A 23,240-nucleotide genomic window follows, 5' to 3' on the forward strand; every position below is an offset into this window, starting at 1 on the left:
GTTGCAACCGCAGCAAAAGTTTCAACAAAACCGATATAAAAAATGCTGCGGCTGCAACCCTGAGAACCCTGTTCTCACGTCGCCACTTTTAAGTTGCGCGCAGCATGGAAAAGTAGCGGGCAGCAGGTTCGGCAGTCGCTACTTTTCGGGTTGCACCGTTGTTCACACGTCGCAGTACGAGAGTTGCGCAGTTTTTTGTACTGCAGCGCTGCAAAGGTAGCGACTTGTGATCGTACCTTCATACGGCTCATTCGTTACCAATATTATACAGAAAAATAAAAACATTTAATTGTTTGACAAGGACACTCTTATTATTACAAACTGGTTTTGTTCTACGACTATGAAACGAACATGAATTCACAACAGAATGCGTCAATGTGACGTATAAGTTATATTTTGAGTAGAACCTATTAGTGGACATATTCCTGCCAATCAGTCACGAGTCTTATTTCTTTGAAAACTTGAGCACTTATAACGCCACAAGGCCGACCTATCAGCACTCTGTTGGTTTGCTGATTTTATCGGCCGTGATTTTTACGTCCCAGTAATTCTTGTTTCAATCATGTGACGTCAGCACAAATCATACCAACATGAAGGAAAGTCTCTTCTTCCGATATTTAGCACTATTAATGAACTATAAATTATATATATGTATATATATATATATATATATATATATATATATATATATTTTTTCCAACGCACAAGTGTCATTGCAATGAGTGTAAAAAGAAAGTGTAAGTTTTTATAACAATTTGTGTAATTGCTAATTCAAAATTTCATAAATGAGTGCTATTTGATGTACAATGGGCACCTATTTTTAAGGGGAACGAATTTAGATTTTGGGTGAAAATTTTAATTTTTTGTTTATTTTTCAGATATATATATTTTTTTCATTTTCCCTCTTTAAAATGGTGTATCATATATGGACAGACTAAAGTAATATTCACATGTCCATTCTAGTTTTTCGATTTTTGAGAAGAGTTATAGAAATTTTAATACTTTAACGCTCATAATTAATAAATTCATAGATCCGTTCGTTCATTCATTCATTCATTCATTGTGTTCTGCCCAAGGACAGGTCTTTCATTGCAAACCCAGCATTCTCCAGTATTACCTATTTCCTGCCTTCCTCTAAGTCTCCACATGTGATCCATATGTCGTCTATCATCTCATATCTTCTTCTGCCCCGAACTCTTCTCCCGTTCACCTTTCCTTCCAGTGCATCCTTCAGAAGGCAGTTTCTTCTCAACCAGTGACCCAGCCAATTCTTTCTCCTCTTTCTGATCAGTTTCAGTATCATTCTTTATTCACTCAATCTTTCCAACACAGCTTCGTTTCTTATTCTGTCTGTCCATTTCACACGCTCCATCCTTCTCCATATCCAAATTTCAAATGCTTCTAGTCGCTTCTCTTCACTTCGTCGTAAGGCTCATGTTTCTGCCCCATACAGTGCCACACTCCACACAAAGCACTTCACTAGTCTCTTGGGTCTTTCTCCAGAGGTCTGCAGAAGATGCTCCTTCTTCTATTAAAAACTTCCTTTGCCATTGCTATTCTCCTTTTGACTTCTTGGCAATAGCTCATGCTTATAGTACCTACACACCAAGTCTTTGAAGCTGTCCACTTGCTCTACTGTATTTACGGATTGTGATCGGGGAATTTCTGTATGTATACATATATATATTTTTTTTTCAATTTATTCTTTGACTTTTCTTCTGTAAAATGTTGTATCATATAATATGACTATACTAAAATTATATCCATGTTAATTTTTATTTTTTCAGAAGATTGAGCGTAGTATATGTATTGTCCAACCTATTTTAATGCTTACTTTCCGTAAGTTACGTTTTTCCACACAAAAGGAAACTTTCCCTCAGCTTCTATTTAATCTGGGAAGCTGAAATTTTTAAGAAATTATTTATTTGGAAGTTTCACACATACCGAAAGAGTGTTCTTGATATTTTTTACATTTTGGAGATGTTATAGAGGTTAATATGCTGAAAATCGTTGAACAAATACACGAATTAGAGGGGGATTATTTCTCATTAAGGAAATTAATTGAAGAAAAGTACTGTTTAAGCATATAGTCTAGTTGTGTGTTCATGACCTTTAAAAGATTCAGACGTCTAGCTTCATTTTTCGAGAAAAAGTTCCATATGTAAAGGTACAGTCACACGTCGCTACTTTTGCAGCGCTGCAGTACAAAAAACTGCGCAACTCTTGTACTGCGACGTGTGAACAATGGTGCAACCCGCAAAGTAGCGGCTGCCGAACCTGCTGCCCGCTACTTTTCCATGCTGCGAGCAACTTAAAAGTGGCGACGTGTGAACAGGGTTCTCAGGGTTGCAGCCGCAGCATTTTTGATATCGGTTTTGTTGAAACTTTTGCTGCGGTTGCAACCAGTGTTACCACCCAATGTGCCAATGATACTTTCATCGTTTAGATATATTTTAATGTTAAATGTGATGAAAATAAATTATTTGTAACAGTTATTAAATACACAACACAGTCTGAGCATAATTGCTGACGATATAATTCATTTTTTTTTTTTAATTTTCCGTAGCGAAGTTCCAAACAGAAGGGTTGCCAACATTGATTACGTGACTATACTGTTGGTTATCATTTAAGTATATAGGCGTTTTTAAAAGCTTTATAGTAAAAATAATGTCAATTTCTGAATACTAGATACGACAGAAAAGCAAATAATAGATAAGGAAGCTTTCGCATGAGTTTCTTAATAATGCGAACATACCACAAAATGTATATTGAGAAGTCAACACGGAGATGGAAACCTGCAGCATGACTGCGGCTGCAAAAGTAGCGCCTTGTGTGTGAACAGACTCGCAACCTCCAGTTGCAGCTTTTGCAGCACTCGGGTTGCGCAGCACGAAAAGTAGCGTGCAGCCCGCTACTTTTGGCTTACGTGTGAACACGACACGCAACTTTTGCAGCTGCAGTATAAAAGTTGCACTGCAAAAGTAGCGATGTGTGACCGTTCCTTAAGACCTAAATTAACACTGTTAAGATAATATATTCCTTGTCTTCCAAGACCCAGGTTTTGCATGTGCAAAGTAATAACAAATTTGAAATTATAATTTTGAAAAATATTAGCTTGTGAAGCAAAATCATTTTTAGTAACTTTGAAGTGAAAAATAAAAACTGTGTACAAGTTTGTTCCTACAGATATATCCTTGAATAAGAAAAAAGTTTCATAACTACATCATGAGAATTGTAATGAGTGCAATTTTGAAAGAAACACCTGCATTTTTAGCAAATTGTATATATAACAGTGGCGTAGCTTGAAATTTTGAGCAGGGGAAGCTAACTCAAGTTGTCTTTCATGCAATATGAGAAAACGTATTACAAAAATACAGTCTTAAAATAAATAGTAGTCAATTTCAAGTCAGCAGTCGAAGATTGGTTGGAACATCGTAAGTAACACCAATAAGGCATGACCTCAAATGAGACGTAATAAAATATGATTTCACGGTTTACGCATATATCTTAACAAATAGACACGTATACCTATAACATTAGCTCACTCCCTGTCATACTTAGGGAAATCACAATATTAGTATCATTACGTAAGTATGCGTCTGTCTTTTGGTTGTGTCCTTCATTGACAGCAAGGGAGTCGGTCATTTGTTTTTTAAATTACACTTTTGTTCGTAAGTCAGTCTTGATAATAGAATTGTCCAAAAAAATTCAAGTAAATTAGTGTCAGGGACTGTTATTTCGCTCATTATTTATTATATCAGCCACAATGCACACTAACACTTCAACTGAACACAACTGACGAAAAGGGATAACTCGGAAACTATTTATTTTCAATGTTAAAGCTAGCTTCTTTTCGAGCCTTGCGACTAGGGTAGTTTAGTTAGAAAGGGATGGAAAATCTGCGGGGTGGATTACACAGAAGAAACCGGTCTGCTTGGAAGCTGGTGTGTGCAGGCTTCTTGTTTACTGCTGCATCACAAATCATCCTGAGCTGCCGCATCACAATATTTAACGCATAAATATAAATTCTATTAAAATTGATAAATAATTTTGTCCATAAACTGCAGTTTTAGTATGAAATTATTATTAACTGGGGAAGCTAAGCTTTTTAGCTTACATTGACGCTACGCCACTGATATATAATTTCTAGCACATTCTGTATAATTAATAATGATAGCACTAAAAGAGTTAATGATACTCATATTAATTGTTGCAGGTGACAGCACAGGCCTGGATCTTTGTAGCGTCCACAGTAATGCCACATTGTTGCGGTATTACTCCAGTGTTATATCCTACGGCTACCTGGGTGATGTTGTTAGGGACAGTGAGAAGTTCCGCTGGATGGGACCAAGAAGATACGATTACTCTGGTAATAACATGAAAATCGTTCATCATAGCATTGCTTACTGAAAAAGATAGGATAGAAATACTAATGATGGTTGGTTATGGCGACAGAAAGAGAAATCAACACGAGGTATGTAATTTGTTTAATGAGGTACATCCTTTCTATTTCAGTAAGCATTGTTAAAAATATAATGGAAATTAAATACCAGTATTAAACTTACACAAGTACAGTAATAGGTACATGGTCACGACAACATAACTCCTTGAGACCACTAATCATTCTTCTTCGTCACTTTCTGGTTTGGACTTAAGCTCTTTCCTACTTCGTAGAATTCCTGACCATTGTTTCCATGATCTGCAGTCTGTACATATTTGAAGGAGTGAGAATGGGATAATCCAAAGCCACACTTTTAACAAAAATGTGTGTTTTTTGCCGAATTCATTTCTTACACATGGTTGCCAACTCTCCTGTATTTCCCGGGATCTCCCGTATTTGACCCCAATTTTCAACAGTCTCCCAGTTCCCGTATTTTCCTTCGCTTCGAGCATTTTTCGCCCTTATTTTTGCATAATGTAAAAATAACTCTGGTCAACAAAATTAAAGGTATTTTTTGTTAAAAGACAACGAATGAGCGATTGTTATAGCGTTTTTCGAGCTGATTTCAGATCTGGTTTCAAAATGTTTCTATCAGCCAGGGTTTTTGAGTAATTATATAAAATGTACTTCAGACTTTTCTAGTATTGATACCTTGTAACATTTTACCTAAAATCTTATTTATTTACCTAAAATGTGTGGGAAATACATTAGCGTGCAAATTAATCCGAACAACGTAATTATGCAAAAACACTCAAACGGGATAAAAAAAGGATCTAAGACATACCTCAGTAATCTATGTGGCCTCCCTTGTTCCTAATAACAGCTCTGAGACGATTTGGCATGGAACCCACTAATTTCCCACAAATATTCATTTCTTCACCGTGAAACCATACACCAATGAGGGCAGAAATCATCTTCTCCTTTGTAGAACAATCCATTTTTTGCATTCTTCTTTTGCAAATTGACCACAAGTTCTCAATGGGGTTGATGTCGGGTGAGTTGCCTGGCCAGGGGAGTACCTGAATTTTCTTCTTGTTGAAGAATTCTATAGTTTTTCGAGACGTATGGCATGGTGCCAGGTCTTGTTGGAACACACCTCTGCCATCTGGAAATGATTTTTGCAGCTGGGGTACGATTCTGGTTTCCAATAAGTGAATATATTTGTCAGAATTCATCATTCCCTTGATAGGTATTAATGCTCCCGGTCCTTCATGTGTAAAACAACCCCAAAACATTACTTTATGGGGGGTGTTGGAGATGAGCTGCTGTTACTTTTTCGGATCCTTTCCGTACGTAAGAAACACGGTGGCCATGGACCTCGAAATGAGACTCATCGGAAAAAAGTACATTCTTCCAGTCATTCACTGTCCAGTGTTGATGTAATTTTGCCCAAATTAAGCGTTTTTTTTGCACATAACAGGGGTTAGCAGTTGCTTCTTAATAGGCTTACGAGCCCTTCGTCCAGCTTCCAAAAGCCTATGCCGCACTGTTGTGACGTGAATATTCGCCCCAGTGGTAGCCATTAACTCGCGGGTTAAGTCGACAGCAGTTCGTCTAGGATTTAATTTACTCGATTAAACGATCATCTGCAGGTGAAGTCTTCCTTTTCTGGCCACAGTTTCCTTTTTTCTGGGGTGTGATGGATCCAGTCTCCCTGTATCGTTTTATGATCGAATTAACAGTAGCCAAACCGATGTGACATTCTGCAGCAATTTGCCTCTGTGTCATAGAAGAATGCTCTGCTAATGTTATAATTTTAGACCGTTTTCGTGGAGTTGTATCCATTTGTGAAGACAACAGAATGTACACAGGATTGCAGTATTAAGTCTTCAACACAACTGAAATGCTTATAAGTACAAAACGACAGGCAAAATGTCACATATTATAAAAAAAATAACAACAACAGACCTTCAAGAATGGAATTACACGTACTACAGATGTCAATTAAAGCGGTATGAGCAGCTGTGAGGCCAACAATGACAGAAAATGTAAAAATATGTTGTGTTCGGATTAATTTGCACGCTACTGTATTTTCCTTCTCTTCGAGCATATTTCTCCCTTATTTTTGCATAATGTAAAAATAATTCTGGTCAACAAAATTAAAGGTATTTTTTGTTTAAAGACAACGAATGAGTGATTGTTATAGCGTTTTTCGTGCTGATTTCAGATCTGTTTTCAAAATTTTTCTATTAGCCAGGGTCTTTGAGTAATTATATAAAATGTTCTTCAGACTTTTCTAGTATTGATACCTTGTAACATTTTACCTAAAATCATATTTATTTACCTCAAATGTGTGGGAAATAGATTTTAGGCTCTACTTCTCTTGAGAAACATCTCTTTGGAGTGTCCAGCAGCAGTCTGACAGAATATTTGGGCTCCATTTTTCCTGGTAGGGCCTTTCCATTTCAGAAAAATCCTAGTGAAAATGCTCCCCATGTTCGTCACTCACGACCCAAAGGTTTTGAGGAAAGAAAAAAAATAGATGAGAATCCAAGAAGTTATTTTGAGAGATAGGACATTCCATCATATTACAGTTCTGTATCAGTTCGCTGACAAGTTCTCTGTGATCTTCTGATCTGTAGTTTGTAGAAAGTAATGTTGTGTTGAATTGAGGACCGTTTTTGCAAAACTTGCTAACTGCAAAATTTGCAAAATTGAGATTTTGGTGGATTCGTTAACATAAAGCAGGCCTCTACACGATGTTAAAGTTATCTTAGTAAACTTGAATTATTTCTCTTCATTATAGTGTGTCAAAGTGTGATGGTTGCACCTATAACCTACTTGTCTCCATTCAGTTTTTTGTCTCTCCTATAAAATTAATTTTTTTCAGTTAGCAAGTTTTGCAAAAACGGTCCTCAATTATTCTTAGGTTCCCGGCATGTCATTGGAACTGCAAAAGCCATATGACGGGATCCTTTTAGCCAACCAGTTAATAGAATCACATGGGCAAACAGGTTTCAGGAGCCCAGTAACATGACCTGTTCATGTCTTCATCTATTTTGCAATCAAGGAACACTCGTGTAATAAAATTCAAAGTTAACTAATCACAAACATAACAAAAATGGTTTATGTGATTTATACAGTATTTAGAGGTATGTTTCACTTTATAAGATACTTTTAGCACACTTAAAATTAGGACAAAGAAAACACAGGTTATGAAAATTGTTTCATGAATGTAAGTTCCAACTCAACTGAGAATTAATACTAACTCTTAAAGTCTAATGAGAAATAAAATTAATTTTTTATGAATTCTGACTTGATAGGCAACAATGATGTAAAATTCTAAAGTTATGGATCAATTTTTGAAGGAATAAAATAAAATATTTCAAATATTTTCTTTTCTTTAGCATGTTAAGGACTGTATATAGCAATAAAAATTAATGCATTTTTCTAAAATTACAAAAAAAAAAAAAAAAATGGTAGGTGGAAATTCTGACTTCATTTTTGGACTCAGCCGATGAAATTACATAAGAAATTATACATTTAACAAAATCATTGTTGACCAGTGTAATTATTTTAAACATGTCGTCGTCGTTCCGGCAATAACTCCTATGTGACATATTTATCAATTTTAAGATTTTTGCTGTATTAAATAGCTTAAATAGTGATACAGCAAATAATAAAATCTCCTACGCACTACTGCCATAGAAGAATAAATGTGTTTTCTCTTCCTACTGAAGAATTTCATATTTTGCACATAGGAGTTATTGCAGGAACAACGACGATATAAACATTTGATTTTGTCATGAAGGATGATTGGTTATGTGATGAGTTTTGTTGTTCAAGAGATGCATTTTAATATGTAGTCTTTATAGAAAGTAGTGTTTACCAAGAATGGATTTTAGTGCTCACCCGTTGAAATCAAACAGTGTTAATTTGGGAAAACTGGCTAATTTTGTTTTAAGCATACCAAGTAGTAACGTTCATACAAAGAGGGTGTTTCACCTCATGAATAATTGGACAGATGTTCGAAACAGAAGCACGACACGACTAATCAAATCAGAGCTGAAAACTGCAGTCAACTTCAACTATTACGCGAGACAAAATCTGTCTCAAAATAGTCTTAATTTAAGCCTAGCTCCCAAAGTGCGGATTAAAATTATTTTTTAGTAACTGATCAGAATAATTTGTCAATTTTATATGTGAAATTTTGTCGATTCCTTAATCTCCCGTATTTCCTTCAAAAAAAAAGTTGGCAACCCTGTACACATATGAGGAAACTACTATCAAAATATCATAAAAATTACTCGAAAAATGACGTAAATATACGCTGAAGAAATTATGATACCGCATCTAGTAGCATTGGACTCTAAACCTTTAAGACGCTCTCCTGTAAAATTTTGTCTCTGTGGCTTAGAACTATGTCATTTTCACCTCTTGATTTAAAACTTGTTTAGGAATATTAATGTTTATTTTCACTTAATAAGACTTTCAATTTTCTCTATTTTCTTTTAATCTGTAATTGAAAATATTCCACAATAAAAATAAAGTTTTAGCATTTGGAAGGAAAAATTATGCAAGAAACAAAACAATAATTGAAGGAAATATGAGGGGTTCACAACCAGAGTGGACCAAGTCCTTCTGGAATAATTTTGAGAGATTGAGTCTTAAAGTTCCTGGCTCATGCTTGGCAACCTTCACCTTCCGTAGGAAGTGCTGCCCTCTGTGGAGTAACAAATGAGTTATGGACTTGGTTTGTTATGGCAATGAATAAATCTAAGTTTTCTTCATATGAGATTGTATTAACCCACAAACTGATCACTGGTGGACTTGGTCCACTCTGGTTGTGAGCCCCTCATATGATAGAAAAAGGTCCTGCATTCAATTACTTGGGATATCATATAACCGCATTTATCTAGGATTTACATATCTATACTAATAATAAATCTGTAGCCAAAATTTTTCTGGTAATTTTCGATTTTCTAAAAATAATTGGTGTTAACATGTATAATTAACCATCCTGAAAGCGAAAATAGCTTTTTTGACATTTTTGTTTGTATGTCTGTCTGTCTGTCTGTCTGTCTGTCTGTCTGGATGTTTGTTACTTTTTCACGCGATAATGGCCGAACGGATTTCGATGAAAATTGCAATATAAATTAAGTTTGTAGTAACTTAGATTTTAGGCTATATGGCATTCAAAATACGTTATTTAAAAGGGAGTTATTAGGGGGCCTGAATTAAATAAATCGTAATATCTTGCTTATTATTGATTTTTGTGAAAAATGTTACATAACAAAAGTTTCTTTAAAAATGATTTTCGATAAGTTTTATTTTTTGAAAAAATTTGATAGGACTGATATTTAATGAGATAAATGAGTTTTAAAATTAAAATAACTGCCATCTAAGGCAGTGTACTGTAATGAAATAAAAAACAAATGACTTCGTCTATAAGGGGCCTTGGACAACAACAATCGAAAGCTATGAAACATAGCCTACAGAGAATATTTCTGTGTTTGTATGAAGTAACATCACATAATGCTATAATGTTATTACAGTAACTTCTGAGTGAATCGAGGACAGGTAAGATTAAAATAGCTTCTTATGCTTAGAAAACTTGATAGGCTATTCTGTACATTCATTTCCTGTATTTCCTAAAATAATTTTATGTACACATTCATTTTCATCTCAGAGAATTAACGAACAACAATTATGTAATTACTTTATATTTATTTCTAACGAGTGCAGCAGAGCGCACAGGTAGGGCTAGTATATAATAAAATGGAAAAAAATGTCAGCATATGTGTGGAACAATAAAAATAACACTTGATCGTAAAACAAGGAAGGATACACGAATAGAAATTTACAAAACAATAGCAATTCACACGTTATTACATGCAAGTGAATCATGTGGCTTGGGAAGACCCCAAGAAAGGAAAATAGAATCGTTAGTTCTCTAGGCTTTAGATAATAGATAATAAAATGAAAAATGTCAGCATATTTGTGGAACAATAAAAATATCACTGGTCGTAAAACAAGGAAAGATACACGAATAAAATTTTACAAAACCATAGCAATTCCCATATTATTACATGCAAGTGAATCATGCACCTTGGGAAAACCCCAAAAAAGGAAAATTTAATCAGTAGAAATAGTTCAGGTTAAATCGATGTAGTTTAACCCAAACTACATTATCCTGAAGTATTTTACATTCCTCTTGAGACACCCTATATGTGAAATAAACTTGGGGAGAGACTGCAATCTCGTCGAATACCTTGATTTGTAGCTACATATTTCTAGTAATGATCTTCCTTCACCTAAAGATGTTTCTCTATGATTTAAGTTCTGAATGACTAGTATAAGGTACAGTGGGAAACAATTATGTATTAATATATGTCATTATTACAGTAGGAAAAGAAATGAAAAGAGATAAGTTGTAGTTACAATTTTGTAGTTCAAAGGCAAACGGTAATATGTGAATTTTTGGCGAAAAAGAGATTTTCCGATATGCTGTGCATCCTGATAGTATCTTTATTGTGGCAAAAGGTGACATGCACATCTCTATTATTTTCCTATCTTTCCGTTGTTATGAATAGTACATTATGCAACGAGCCTATAATGATAGTAATTAAGACGCAAGTATGTTTGTTTATGAAACGAGCGCGAGTTTCATAATTTTCATACGATAGTCTTAATTACCATTACAGGCAAGTTTCATACGACTTTTTATGCTCAACCATATTTATAACTTGAAAGTATTCAGAAGTATCATTTTATTTGTATCTGACTCAAGATCGGAAGTTGCTTTGTGTACAGCTCGTGTGAGATGTGCGCAGACGCGAAAGTATTTATTTTTTCCGAGGAACAATAATGTCATTGACCTTGATGTAGAGAATAACATGAACTAATTTTGGTATAACCTGGAAATTGATTTAGAATTGAAAAACGAGATGACAAATTGAATTTATTTGAATATTATTTACAATTAACTCTAATTATTATAGTAACAGAACATAACCTTCTGCGACAGTATTGGATTTCCAGCCTCCATGACGTTTCCCTCGTTAACTTTCGATTGCATATCCGAGAATAATCGAAATAGGTGTACTTTAATGACATGCATTAAAGTACTGCTACCAAGTGTATAATTACTACATTTCGGCATGGTCGAGCATAAACATTATTATGATTTTATATAGTCGTTCAAACTTTGAATTCTCTCTCCTCAAAAACTGCAAGAAATGACATCTTACATTTTGCCTTGGAGCCACAGAATTAATTTATGGATAATATGGAATCAAGCATTAGACTCTCGTTGTGGGCCCAATTAATCAAAATATCTCCTTTTTAGATGTTTTTCTTGTGATCTGTAATAAAGAATTTACTTTATATGTCTCTTTACATGGTGCAGCCATTGTTATCACATGATTCTAGAATCTAGGATTAAGCATTGGGTTTATGTAATTATGAATATTAATTTATGCATAATTGTACGTAATGCTTTTCAGGTTTCAAGAAATTTATGGCAAATCATGGTTATGAAGGAGAGGTGACAATACTTGCTGACAGCTGTCCTCCATCAAATGGACCAAAATGTTTGGAGAATTGTGCGAGATGCCAGAGCCAAGCAGAACAGAAATCAAACAAGACAACTCCAAGCCAAGCAGGTGATTGCATTGTTCAATACTGGTACAGAAAGTAATGTTTTATATACATATTACTAGGGACTGGATTTTTATGTAATTACATATTATATTCCTTTCAACCTAACCGTATATAAATAACAAATCTTTGTGAATCTTGTAATTACCATTAATATATTAAAATTTGATACTACATATTTTTACATATTTGCCCCATATTACATATTATGGCTTGGTATTCCATAAATCTACATATTTAGGGGTTTTATTCATTTTTACTTCTCTAAAAGGAAAAAAAAAAAAACCTTTTGCTGGGGAAGTTTACAATTTGAAATACACAGATTTAAAAAGCCTTTTTACCTACCCAAGAAAGGATATATTTCGGGACGAAACATAACGTAATAGAGGCACTCACCCCATACCGCCCACTGTAAATATGAGTGAACAAAAGGCAACTTTTCTCATACAACTGTCTTGTATTGTAAAAATCGCTCAGAGAGTAGCGTTGCCTTCATGCGGTGGAGTGGGACGAGGACGACATAATTTGTCTCAAACTATAATTGTTCTGCACACGTCTTAACAAGCCGTTACCATGCAATTTGCAACCTTACCCATCCTCTTCCTAACCCTTCCAGAGGAAACACGTGTCAAGTCTGACATGAGGTGTAATAAAGTAGCCGACTTTTGAAAAGAAGCTGGAGTAAAGGAATAAACTGGAAAGATGTTCAAAGATTAAAATATATAGCTTTTCAGGTTATTGCTTGACCTCTTTACTTTAAATTTAGTACACCTATACGGAAATGGGATTTTCCGAGCAATTAGGAAGTACTGTTCTCGGCTGAAATAATCCTACCCTTCTGAATGAGACAGGAATGTCACTTTTCAAACAACAGTTTGTAAATGTCTATAGTTTGAGGTTTAGTAGGTAGTACTTTGTTTCTTATAGGGAGCAGCTAAAATGCATGTGTCCCACATCTCCTCTTATTTTCTCCTAATCCAGTAAAGCGAAACAATATTTGCAGTTCTGTTATGTCATTCATTTCACTCACTTGTTTTAGTACTTACAGCATAAAGTGCGAGTTTATCTGCTGCTTTTAACCAACTAAAATGGCCCCTGTATCTTCAACCTTAACGACGAAAATAAAATCATGGATTGCGATGGAAGAAGCTTTCACTACAGATGGAAAAATAGTAATGTGTCAAGTGTGCTGTAAAAAAAGTCGGGTGCTCTATGAAATCACAACTGGAGAGTCTTACCTATCCTATACCTGCCAGACATTGATATTAAATATTTTCATGATTTTACATATTTTGGTACATATTCAGCTTATTTTTCTTACATAAATATGTACATATTTCACACCTTGATATTACATAAAAATCCGGTCCCTATACATTACATACCATACTAGAAGTGTTTCACCAAATGATTATTAGCATTAAGAAGTGTTTAAGCGGGAACAGAATTGGAATTTGGGATGAAAATTTTTATTTATCCATTTTTTTCCAATATATTATTCAGTTTTCCCTCTTTAAAATGGTACCAGTATCTCAGATATGACTATAATCAAATTGTACCTATCAATTTTAATTTTTCGAGACTGTGTGTATAAGTTACAACTTTAACGCTTATTCTTCATAAATTTATGGATTTTGGGAGGAAAATTATGTAAACTTTTATGTTTACAAGTTAATCATCGATTTCTCCTATTTTAAAATGGTATATTACGTATAATCACACTGAAATTATATCCATGTTAACTTTTCGTTTTAACATTTATTTTCGTTTTCCGTGAGTTTAGTTTTTGCATACATAACGAAATTTTTCTCAGCATTTATTTAATCTAAAGAGCTGAAATTTCCAGTATTTTTTTTATTTGGATGTTTTACATGTACTGAAACAATGTTTTTGAAATTTGAACATTTCGGAGATGTTACAGGTGGTAATGTACTGAAAATCGTTGAAAAAACATGGGGATGAAGAAAGAATTATTTATCACTAAGAAAATAAATTGTCCCGCGCCGTAGCATTATGGTCTAAGGAATCCTGCCTAGGACTCGCATTACGGAATGCGCACTGGTTCGAGTCCTCATGGGGGGAAGAAATTTTCTCATGAAATTTCGGCCAGTGTATAGGACCGGTGCCCACCCAGCATCGTGATGCACTTGGGGAGCTACGATAGGTAACGAAATCCGGTTATGCAAACCAGCTATAACGGCTGGGGGGGGCTCATTGTGCTAACCACACGATACCTCCATTCTGGTTGGATGATCGTCCACCTCTATTTCGGCATGTGGCCATGAGGCCAGCAGCCTGCTGGTAGGTTTTGGCCCTTTATGGGCTGTAGAGCCACGTATTTTTATTATTATTATTATTATTATTATTATTATTATTATTACTATTATTATTATTATTACTATTATTATTATTATTACTATTATTATTATTATTACTATTATTATTATTATTACTATTATTATTATTATTACTATTATTATTATTACTATTATTATTATTATTATTATTATTACTATTATTATTATTATTACTATTATTATTATTATTACTATTATTATTATTATTATTATTATTATTACTATTATTATTATTACTATTATTACTATTATTATTATTACTATTATTACTATTATTACTATTATTATTATTACTATTATTACTATTATTATTATTATTATTGTTATTATTATTACTATTATTATTATTATTATTATTACTATTATTATTATTATTATTATTATTATTATTATTATTATTATTATTATTGTTATTAAGAAAATAAATTAAATAAAAATTACTGTTTCAGCATGAAGTCGAGTTGCACGTTCATGAGCTGTAAAAATGTATTGTCCAGCCTCAACAATTTTTTAGAAAAAGTTCTTTATATAAGACATAATTTAAGATTGTCAAGATAGGCAATTCCGTGTTCCCTTAAATGATATTACCATATTTTTGTGTTTTGTATAGTACTCTACAGTTGAAGTCATGGTCACATTATCATATTGTTTAAGTTCTCTCTCTCTCTCTCTCTCTCGCTCTCTCTCTCTCTCTCTCTCTCTCTCTCTCTCTCTCTCTCTCTCCTCCGATCACCCCTTCCCTCTCTCCTCTCTTCCAAGGAGGTTATTACACTGTTTAATACAGAAAAAATCTCTGATTTATGAGTGCATTGCATTTTGTAAGAATGGATAAATTAAACTTAAAATTACTTTTCCTTCCGCCATTTTACTTAATACTAGACTCAAGCATTTATGTTGAATGAAAACAACGGAATAAGTGCTTGGTATGATACACACTTGAAGAGTCCACTGCAAGAATGATGGATGTCACTTTCTTGTCGAAAATGAACCAAGACTGTCAATGCATAGCTTAAGACATATAGAATGTGCGCAGAGTTATATGGCATTAACACTGATAGTCATTGTCCAGTAATGATCGGAAAATCACAGTTAAGCTTTGAGCGCTAAGCATTTCAAACTTTCAATTCCTTCTCCTGCAAAATGTATTCCAAATGACATCCATCATTCTTGCAGTGGACTCTTCACTTGTCAATGTAGATCAGCATTTTCAACTGCTGGATCTGTGACATCACATATCTCGCTCCTTGAGAGGATGTAAAAGGACAATGTATTAGTATTAGTATTAATAATAATCCGTGGTGCTATAGCCCGTGAAGGGACTAGACCGACCAGCCGGCTGCTGGCCTCATGGCCACATGCCGAAGCAGAGGTGGACGATCATCCAACCAGAATGGAGGTATCGTGTGGTTAGCAATATGATCCCCCAGCTGTCATAGCTGGTATTCACAACCGGATTTCACTACCTATCGTAGCTCCCCAAGTGCATCACGATGCTGGGTGAGCGCCGGTCCCATACACTGGCCGAAATTTCATGAGAAAATTTCTTCTCCCATGAAGACTCGAACCAGCGTGATTCCATAACGCGAGTCCTAGGTGGGATGCCTTAGACCGCGATGCCACGGTGTGGGGCAATATTAGTATTAGTATTTATTTATTTAACCTGGTAGAGACAAGGCCATCAGACCTTCTCTGCCCCTCTACCAATTTAGGGGGAGTGACAGTGAAAGGGATAGAGATTTTTAAATAGTGAAGACACAACATTATCACCCCTCGTGTGCTCTTCTAGCTCTGCTCCGAGAGGGGAAACTCGCTCCGATGTCACAGGTTGGCCAGTTTGAAATGACTGGTGTAGATCTAAATTTTGTTGCAGTTTTCTTCTCGACTTGCTGACATGGTCTAGCAGGACCATTATTCTGTGTGGAGCTCATTCCGTACATTAGAAATATACATCAAAGTAAGTTTATGTAATTTTTTTTTTTCAGAGTGGAAAACATTTCGCGGGAAGTTTTTCATGGTGAATGGTGCTAACGTGTCCTGTGCATGTACACGAAGTCCAAATGGCATCTCTCCATACTGTCACTTGGGAGACGGTTGTGTGGACGTCCTTCTTATCAAACACACCAATTTGCTGAACAACTTGAGGTTGCTGTTGCGACTCTCAAGTAAATCTAAAAATAAAAATGTGGTATGTCTTTCTTATTCTTATTTTTGTAGTTTTTTTAATTTACTAACTATAGGAACTCCTGGTGTGCATCAGTACTAAAGTTACAGATTCATACATCTGTCTGAGGAGATCCGGATAATTTTACACTAGTCAATCCATTTTTTTTTTTTCCTCTTTGTATGAAGGAGGGGCCCTAAAGCTAGCACCTCAGTCTAAAATGGGCATATTGTTAATTACCATTCCTTGGATGGTTGCTATTGCTAAGGTTTTCATTGTAATTACTGCGATGTTAATGTATAAAAGTGCATGGTAAATTCTTTCCTGTGTAGTAAAAAATTATGTAGATGTATTGTGTCCTCTGGTTATTGTTTTAATGTGTTAATGTATTGCCGAACACATAACTAATGCTAACCGTACATACAATAACATAAATACAGATATGGAAATCCTACACATACAACCCAAAAACCAAAAACTCAACACCCTAGAACAATATGAAATATACAGACACACTAAAACACACCCTAATCAAATTCTCAACACACAGATCAATTTCAGAACACACACACTATTTGACTCCACTTTTCAACATGCAAACGCACCCCAACAACAGGCAGCGATGTCAAGATGACGCAGAGATCTAGTAGGCTCTGATGATGGTGTACAGTATACACCGAAACAACTGTAAGCCACACGTGCTTATATAATTAACACTAGTAGTTTGCCATTTAATCAATCATTTATATTTAAGTGTTAAAAGTAGTGTATGCAAGATTCAAGATGGATATACAAATTAATTTCTCTGTTGGTGCACAGACTTTTCCTTTCACATTATTCATCTGACTCAGTTCGCCTCGAGTGTTTTTCATTTTATCCAGAAAGACTAAGGTGAAATATTGTAACATTTATATAAATAAAAATTTTAATTTCACATAAGCCCCCTGGATAAAAGTCTCAAAATTGACTCAATATTTTCTTTTGTCCTCAGAGCATAATGCAGTCTAAATGGAAGTTTGCGGAAATCCATATTTTAGTAAAAAAAAATTTAAAATATAAAAATACGAGACAAATTTAAACCTGAGTTAGTTACATATCTTAAGAAAAAAAAGTAAAATTAGGACTTATCATACGTATGATTTTAGAAGATTAGTGTAAAGGAGTATGCTGTAGTGACTTTTCACTTATATTACAGCATTAAAATTAATTAATAACACTCAACATTCGTTTCAAAGAGAAAAGAGGTCGGAAAATATATTTAAGAAATTTCACTCTTAATTTTTCACGAAGTGTGGTAACATCACAGTCTACTATATACAGTCACGAAGCTTGGGATGATTTTTTGCAATTCTCGCGATAGTTGCTAGCCACTTGGAGTGCTGTGAGTACTAGGAACAATAGACTGTGCCACTGCCATCGTGATCTAATACAGGCCATAAGGCAGACCATGTAACTCGCTTAACCCGATCACGAAGGGTGGCGTTTCAACCATATAAATTAGTTGGAATGCATAAACAGTAACATATGTTTCTCTAAAATGTAGTGTAAATTCCATTAATAAAATTTAAAACAATGATTATAAGACACTTCAGACATAATTCACTTGCGAGTTAAGATGTAATATTATTTATGTTGTGAAAATTATGTTGTTTATTTCGAATAAATGTTGTGAAATTCTTGTACATTCATTTATGCACGATTAAATAATTTTCAGTTGCACCGCACGAATATTTAGATATGTTGAAATTATAGGTTATGTTTACTGTGCCAGTTGCCCCTTTCTGTCTAAATTTAGTGATCTCCAATGCTTTGCCATTCATATGAAAATTATAGTTTATGTTTAATTATTTAACTTATATTCCTAAATTCGCAATCATACATTATAGTTAAGCATAATGTCATGTATGATACCCTGGACATTCAATTTGTCTGTATTTGAATACTACAATTGAGTACTGAATTATTGTATTTATCTACTACTTAAGAGACGAAGTAACACAATTGTACGTACACTAATTTCATAGGAGTGGTATGGTAAATGTTTTGTCTAAAATTAAGGAAGGTAGATGTGCTAAATTTAAATCACAATATAAATTCTTTTTTATTAAACCTCAAAATAGCTTCCATTCTAAACTTGAAATGTTGACATGAACAGATTATGTTAACATGCAAAATTCTCTTCACATTAAAATAACACAGTTTTGTAATTATTTCTGCAACATATTATGCAACAAGAAGTAAACGGAACTTATGGACACATTACACTAAATAAAGCTTAGCAATGATAAGCAATAAAGTTATAATTCATTGAGCTCCATACACTGAAATAGAAAACCCGAACATACATTACGGCCCGGTCTAGATCGAAAAGGTATTGACTGTGCTGTATTTCGCATTGTTGTGAAAAGTTGTGTAAACTGTGAAATGTTCGTTATCGGTTGTAATAACTGTAAATGGCTAAAATACAATAATTTGTATAATAATATGGGACAAGGAGACGTTTGTAGCACTATAAATTCTAAGAAAAAGAGGTCAGAGTTATCCTTCTTCCGAAAGATCCAGGAAGGTGAGTTTATAAAATATAATATATACTTTATGAAAATAATATATAAACCTTATGTATTTCATATTTCAATAGTGGAAGGAAGGTGTTAATTTTTCAAAAGAACACAATATCAAAAGTACAATACATTTTATCATCTGCTAGGGAAAGAGTCTGTGATGAGGCGATAGTAGCGACCCTGGTGGCTAGCAACTATCTATGGATGCATATTTCAACTGTCTATGTTTGCATATTTAGTAAGTATTGAGCTTCGCAACTGTATATACTAAACTTTGGCAACATCATCTGTACAAGAACTACTATCATATTTAATAAATTTCACTGTGTACAAGTTTCAGATTAATTCTAGTCGTCTTACAGACTATTCTTTTCGTAAAATAGCAGTTTAATAATAACTAATTCTTGTCAGTTAACCTGTTATCAGAAACCACAGTCTTGCTTAAATAGGACTATTAGGAAATATTTCGAAACTTTAACAAACTGTCTAGTCTAATAAGATTCTAGAAATGCATCTGTGATCAAAAACTTCACCACCAAAGTTATTACCACAACATCCAACATCATTGAAATCACCAGCATCACCCTGTAAGTTACATTACATCACCATTAATACCACTATCATCACTTTGGTGGTGCAGCTACCATTTGTTTATTTTATTTATTTAATCTGGTGGCGTTATAAGATAGAATAACGTCAAGTTTTTAAAATAAAAAATTGAATATAGAAAATTAATAAAGTTATTAATGTATTCCGATAGCTGTATTAATTAATAAATGTTCAAAAGATAACTGACTTTATAAATTGGTAAACTACTATATTTTAAATTCAATAAGAATGCATTTATAATAAATTTATTAGTCATCATAATAGCAATGAATCGAAAATAAGTGCATGCGATACAATGATGAAACTGAATTGAGGTTGATTATGTAAGCAACTTGTCAAGTGTGTGTTTAAACAGGTATGCGGTAGTCTTCATAGAAGTTACGCAAACGATTCTGCTGACAAGAAAATATTGCAAGAGTAAAGATTACTCTACATATTGAATGTACTGATTCAGCTATTTCAGGCTGATGACTTTACAGTATGTCGACATCTGCTGACCTATTTGAAATAATAAGTTATTATGTAAAACAAGACCTGAAAATTAAACATAAATATTGGATAAATAGAACAACAGGAAAGATTGATGTACACTTGTTTATTGTAGAGTTTAAATGTAATATGTAAAGAAGCTTTAAGGCCTTTTTTGTTTTAAATAAACGCACTTGGTTGAAACTTGCACTAAAAACTAGATGCAAGTGCAAGTTAAAGCCAACAAAATTGAAATAGATATAGGATGGAAAATGAGGTATTAAATGTATATTAATTGTTATAATTGCTATTCGTGTACCTATATGTTAATTGTAATTTATTAAGTTTATGTACTTTTTGTGAACCATTATTAATAAATGTCCATAAAATATTCATAATCTAGTGGAGTTAGGGTCATCAGGCCTTCTCTACCACACCACCAGAATACAAATAGGCATATGTAAAAAACAAATGCAGAGAGAAGAAGTAAATAAGAAATAGAAATAAAATTACAAATACAAATACTTACTTACTGGCTTTTAAGGAACCCGGAGGTCCATTGCTGCCCTCACATAAGCCCGCCATTGGTCCCTATCCTGAGCAAGATTAATCCAGTCTCTACCATCATATCCCACCTCCCTCAAATCCATTTTAATATTATCTTCCCACCTACGTCTCGGCCTCCCCAAAAGTCTTTTTCCCTCCGGCCTCCCAACTAACACTCTATATGCATTTCTGGATTCGCTCATACATGCTACATGTCCTGCCCATCTCAAACGTCTGGATTTTATGTTCCTAATTATGTCAGGTGAAGAATACAATGCGTGCAGCTCTGTGTTGTGTAACTTTCTCCATTCTCCTGTAACTTCATCCCGCTTAGCCCCAAATATTTTCCTAAGAACCTTATTCTCAAACACCCTTAATCTCTGTTCCTCTCTCAAAGTGAGAGTCCAAGTTTCACAACCATACAGAACAACCAGTAATATAACAGTTTTATAAATTATAATTTTCAGATTTTTTGACAGCAGACTAGATGACAAAAGCTTCTCAACCGAATAATAACAGGCATTTCCCATATTTATTCTGCGTTTAATTTCCTCCTGAGTGTCATTTATATTTGTTACTGTTGCTCCAAGATATTTGAATTTTTCCACCTCTTCGAAAGATAAATCTCCAATTTTTATAGTTCCATTTCGTACAATATTCTGGTCACGAGACATAATCATATACTTAGTCTTTTCGGGATTTACTTCCAACCCTATCACTTTACTTGCTTCAACTAGAATTTCCGCGTTTTCCCTAATACAAATACAAAAAAAAAAATAAATAAATAAAAAAAATAAACAAAAAAAAAACAAACAAAAAAGCAAAAAGATAAGATCACAATGGGCACAAAAAGTACTAATGCAATATATTGACATCACCACTTTCTGGTATCACTACCATCACCACTTTCTGTTAACATTACCATCATTACTTTCTGATAGCATTATGATTATCTCTTTCTGATACCATTACAATCGCTGCTTTCTGATACCATTATCATTGCTGCTTTCTGATATCACTACCATCACCACTTTCTGGTAACATACCACCACTGTTTGCTGATAACACTACCATCGCTGTTTTGTAATACCACTATCATTGCTGCTTGGTGATGCCACTTCCGTTTCCACTTGATGATACCACTTCCATCACTACTTGGTGATGTCACTACAATCACCACTTGATGCCACTACCACCGCAGCTTGGTGTGATACCATTACCATCACCACTTGTCTCAGCATTAGGCCTACCATCACTATTTGGTGATACCACTATACCACTGCTACTTGGTGCTACCTACCTTCATTCATATTTTTTATTATTTTTGATTAGTGTTGGTTTTATAATAACTACCATTTTAAGTTTGTTAAAATTTTATTTTGTTTAAGTTTTGATTTATTTAGTATTTAATTATTTTATTGGAATTTTTTATTAAATTGTTATTTACTTGTAATTATGATGAAATTGAAGTCGTTCAGTCTGATATCCCCAACCCAAAATCAAAAATAAGGTCGGAATCAATCTACCCTCAAAAAATTAATAAAATGGAAACATTCTTAGTCTTCCAAAAGTACAGTACAGTAAAGTATAATTGTTAAAATAATTACAACAAACAAAAAAAAATGTTCATAATAATCATAACGAAAACTATCATTGCCATTGGCGACTTCAAATGCAGGATGCCCTTGGGAAATCTTGAATTTTGTCCCGACATTGTTACATGCAGTTTTGTTTGTTTCCAGTTTGACTTGCCCTTTGTGGAAGTACATCGAGCCAGAGAGTTCACATTCCGGGCACTTGCAGCTCCAATTTCACAGCCAGAGTTCCCTCCACCACGCCTTATACCTGGAGTGAGTGTTTGGAATTGTGATGGTGAGGTCCAGTGGGAAACAAATGTGAGGATAAGGTGAGTTTGTGTTTCAGTGAAGTTAATTCAGCTGGAATATTCAGACAAGTTTACTTACTTCAGAATACTAGAATTCACGCTATTCTACTGGGTCATCCATATATCGTGGCACTTCAGCTGAGGCGGGATGTTTAGCAAGCTAGAGTGACTGCCTATTAAATTCTGATGCACTTTAAAAGTTACGTACTCACCCATGTCACCAAAGGAGATGCTGAAACTGCGTTTTCAACACATTTCTGGCATTATTTTATGAAACTACCCATTACATTTCTTAGTTCTCACTGAGAAATTGAATTGATCTCTTGGTGAATGTTATCCTTAAGTTTGTCTAAAGTGTGTGGATTCGTTTTATACACTTTATCTTTCAATGATCTCCAGAGATAAGTCACAGGCAGTTAAATCAGGGGACCTTGAAGGCCATATGTTATTGCTGTTAACTCTATCGTCAAACACTTGTCGAATTGCAGAATTCTGTAGGAAATAATGATCGACTTTGCAGCACCGATGATGGAAAAGAGGAAACTCCAGTGATCACCCAATTTTTTCATAAAGTGTTGTTCTTAACAAATGAAGCATTGGGCCGAATAACGGT

At 34.2% G+C, this 23,240-nt stretch overlaps 1 protein-coding gene across 1 annotated transcript in view; it reads left to right on the forward strand.

The window, feature by feature from the left end:
- The window catches only part of Cerk (Ceramide kinase), a 232,528-nt gene that overhangs the window by 203,952 nt on the left and 5,336 nt on the right, over positions 1-23,240 (forward strand). Inside the window, exons 4-7 of the mRNA XM_069838298.1 lie at positions 4,217-4,369; positions 11,887-12,045; positions 16,380-16,582; positions 22,485-22,648. Coding sequence (XP_069694399.1) covers positions 4,217-4,369; positions 11,887-12,045; positions 16,380-16,582; positions 22,485-22,648 — 679 coding nt within the window. The remainder of the gene's footprint in view (positions 1-4,216; positions 4,370-11,886; positions 12,046-16,379; positions 16,583-22,484; positions 22,649-23,240) is intronic.

The sequence above is a fragment of the Periplaneta americana genome, chromosome 10 (genome assembly GCF_040183065.1).
Source record: "Periplaneta americana isolate PAMFEO1 chromosome 10, P.americana_PAMFEO1_priV1, whole genome shotgun sequence".
NCBI classification, from domain to species: Eukaryota; Metazoa; Arthropoda; class Insecta; order Blattodea; family Blattidae; genus Periplaneta; species Periplaneta americana.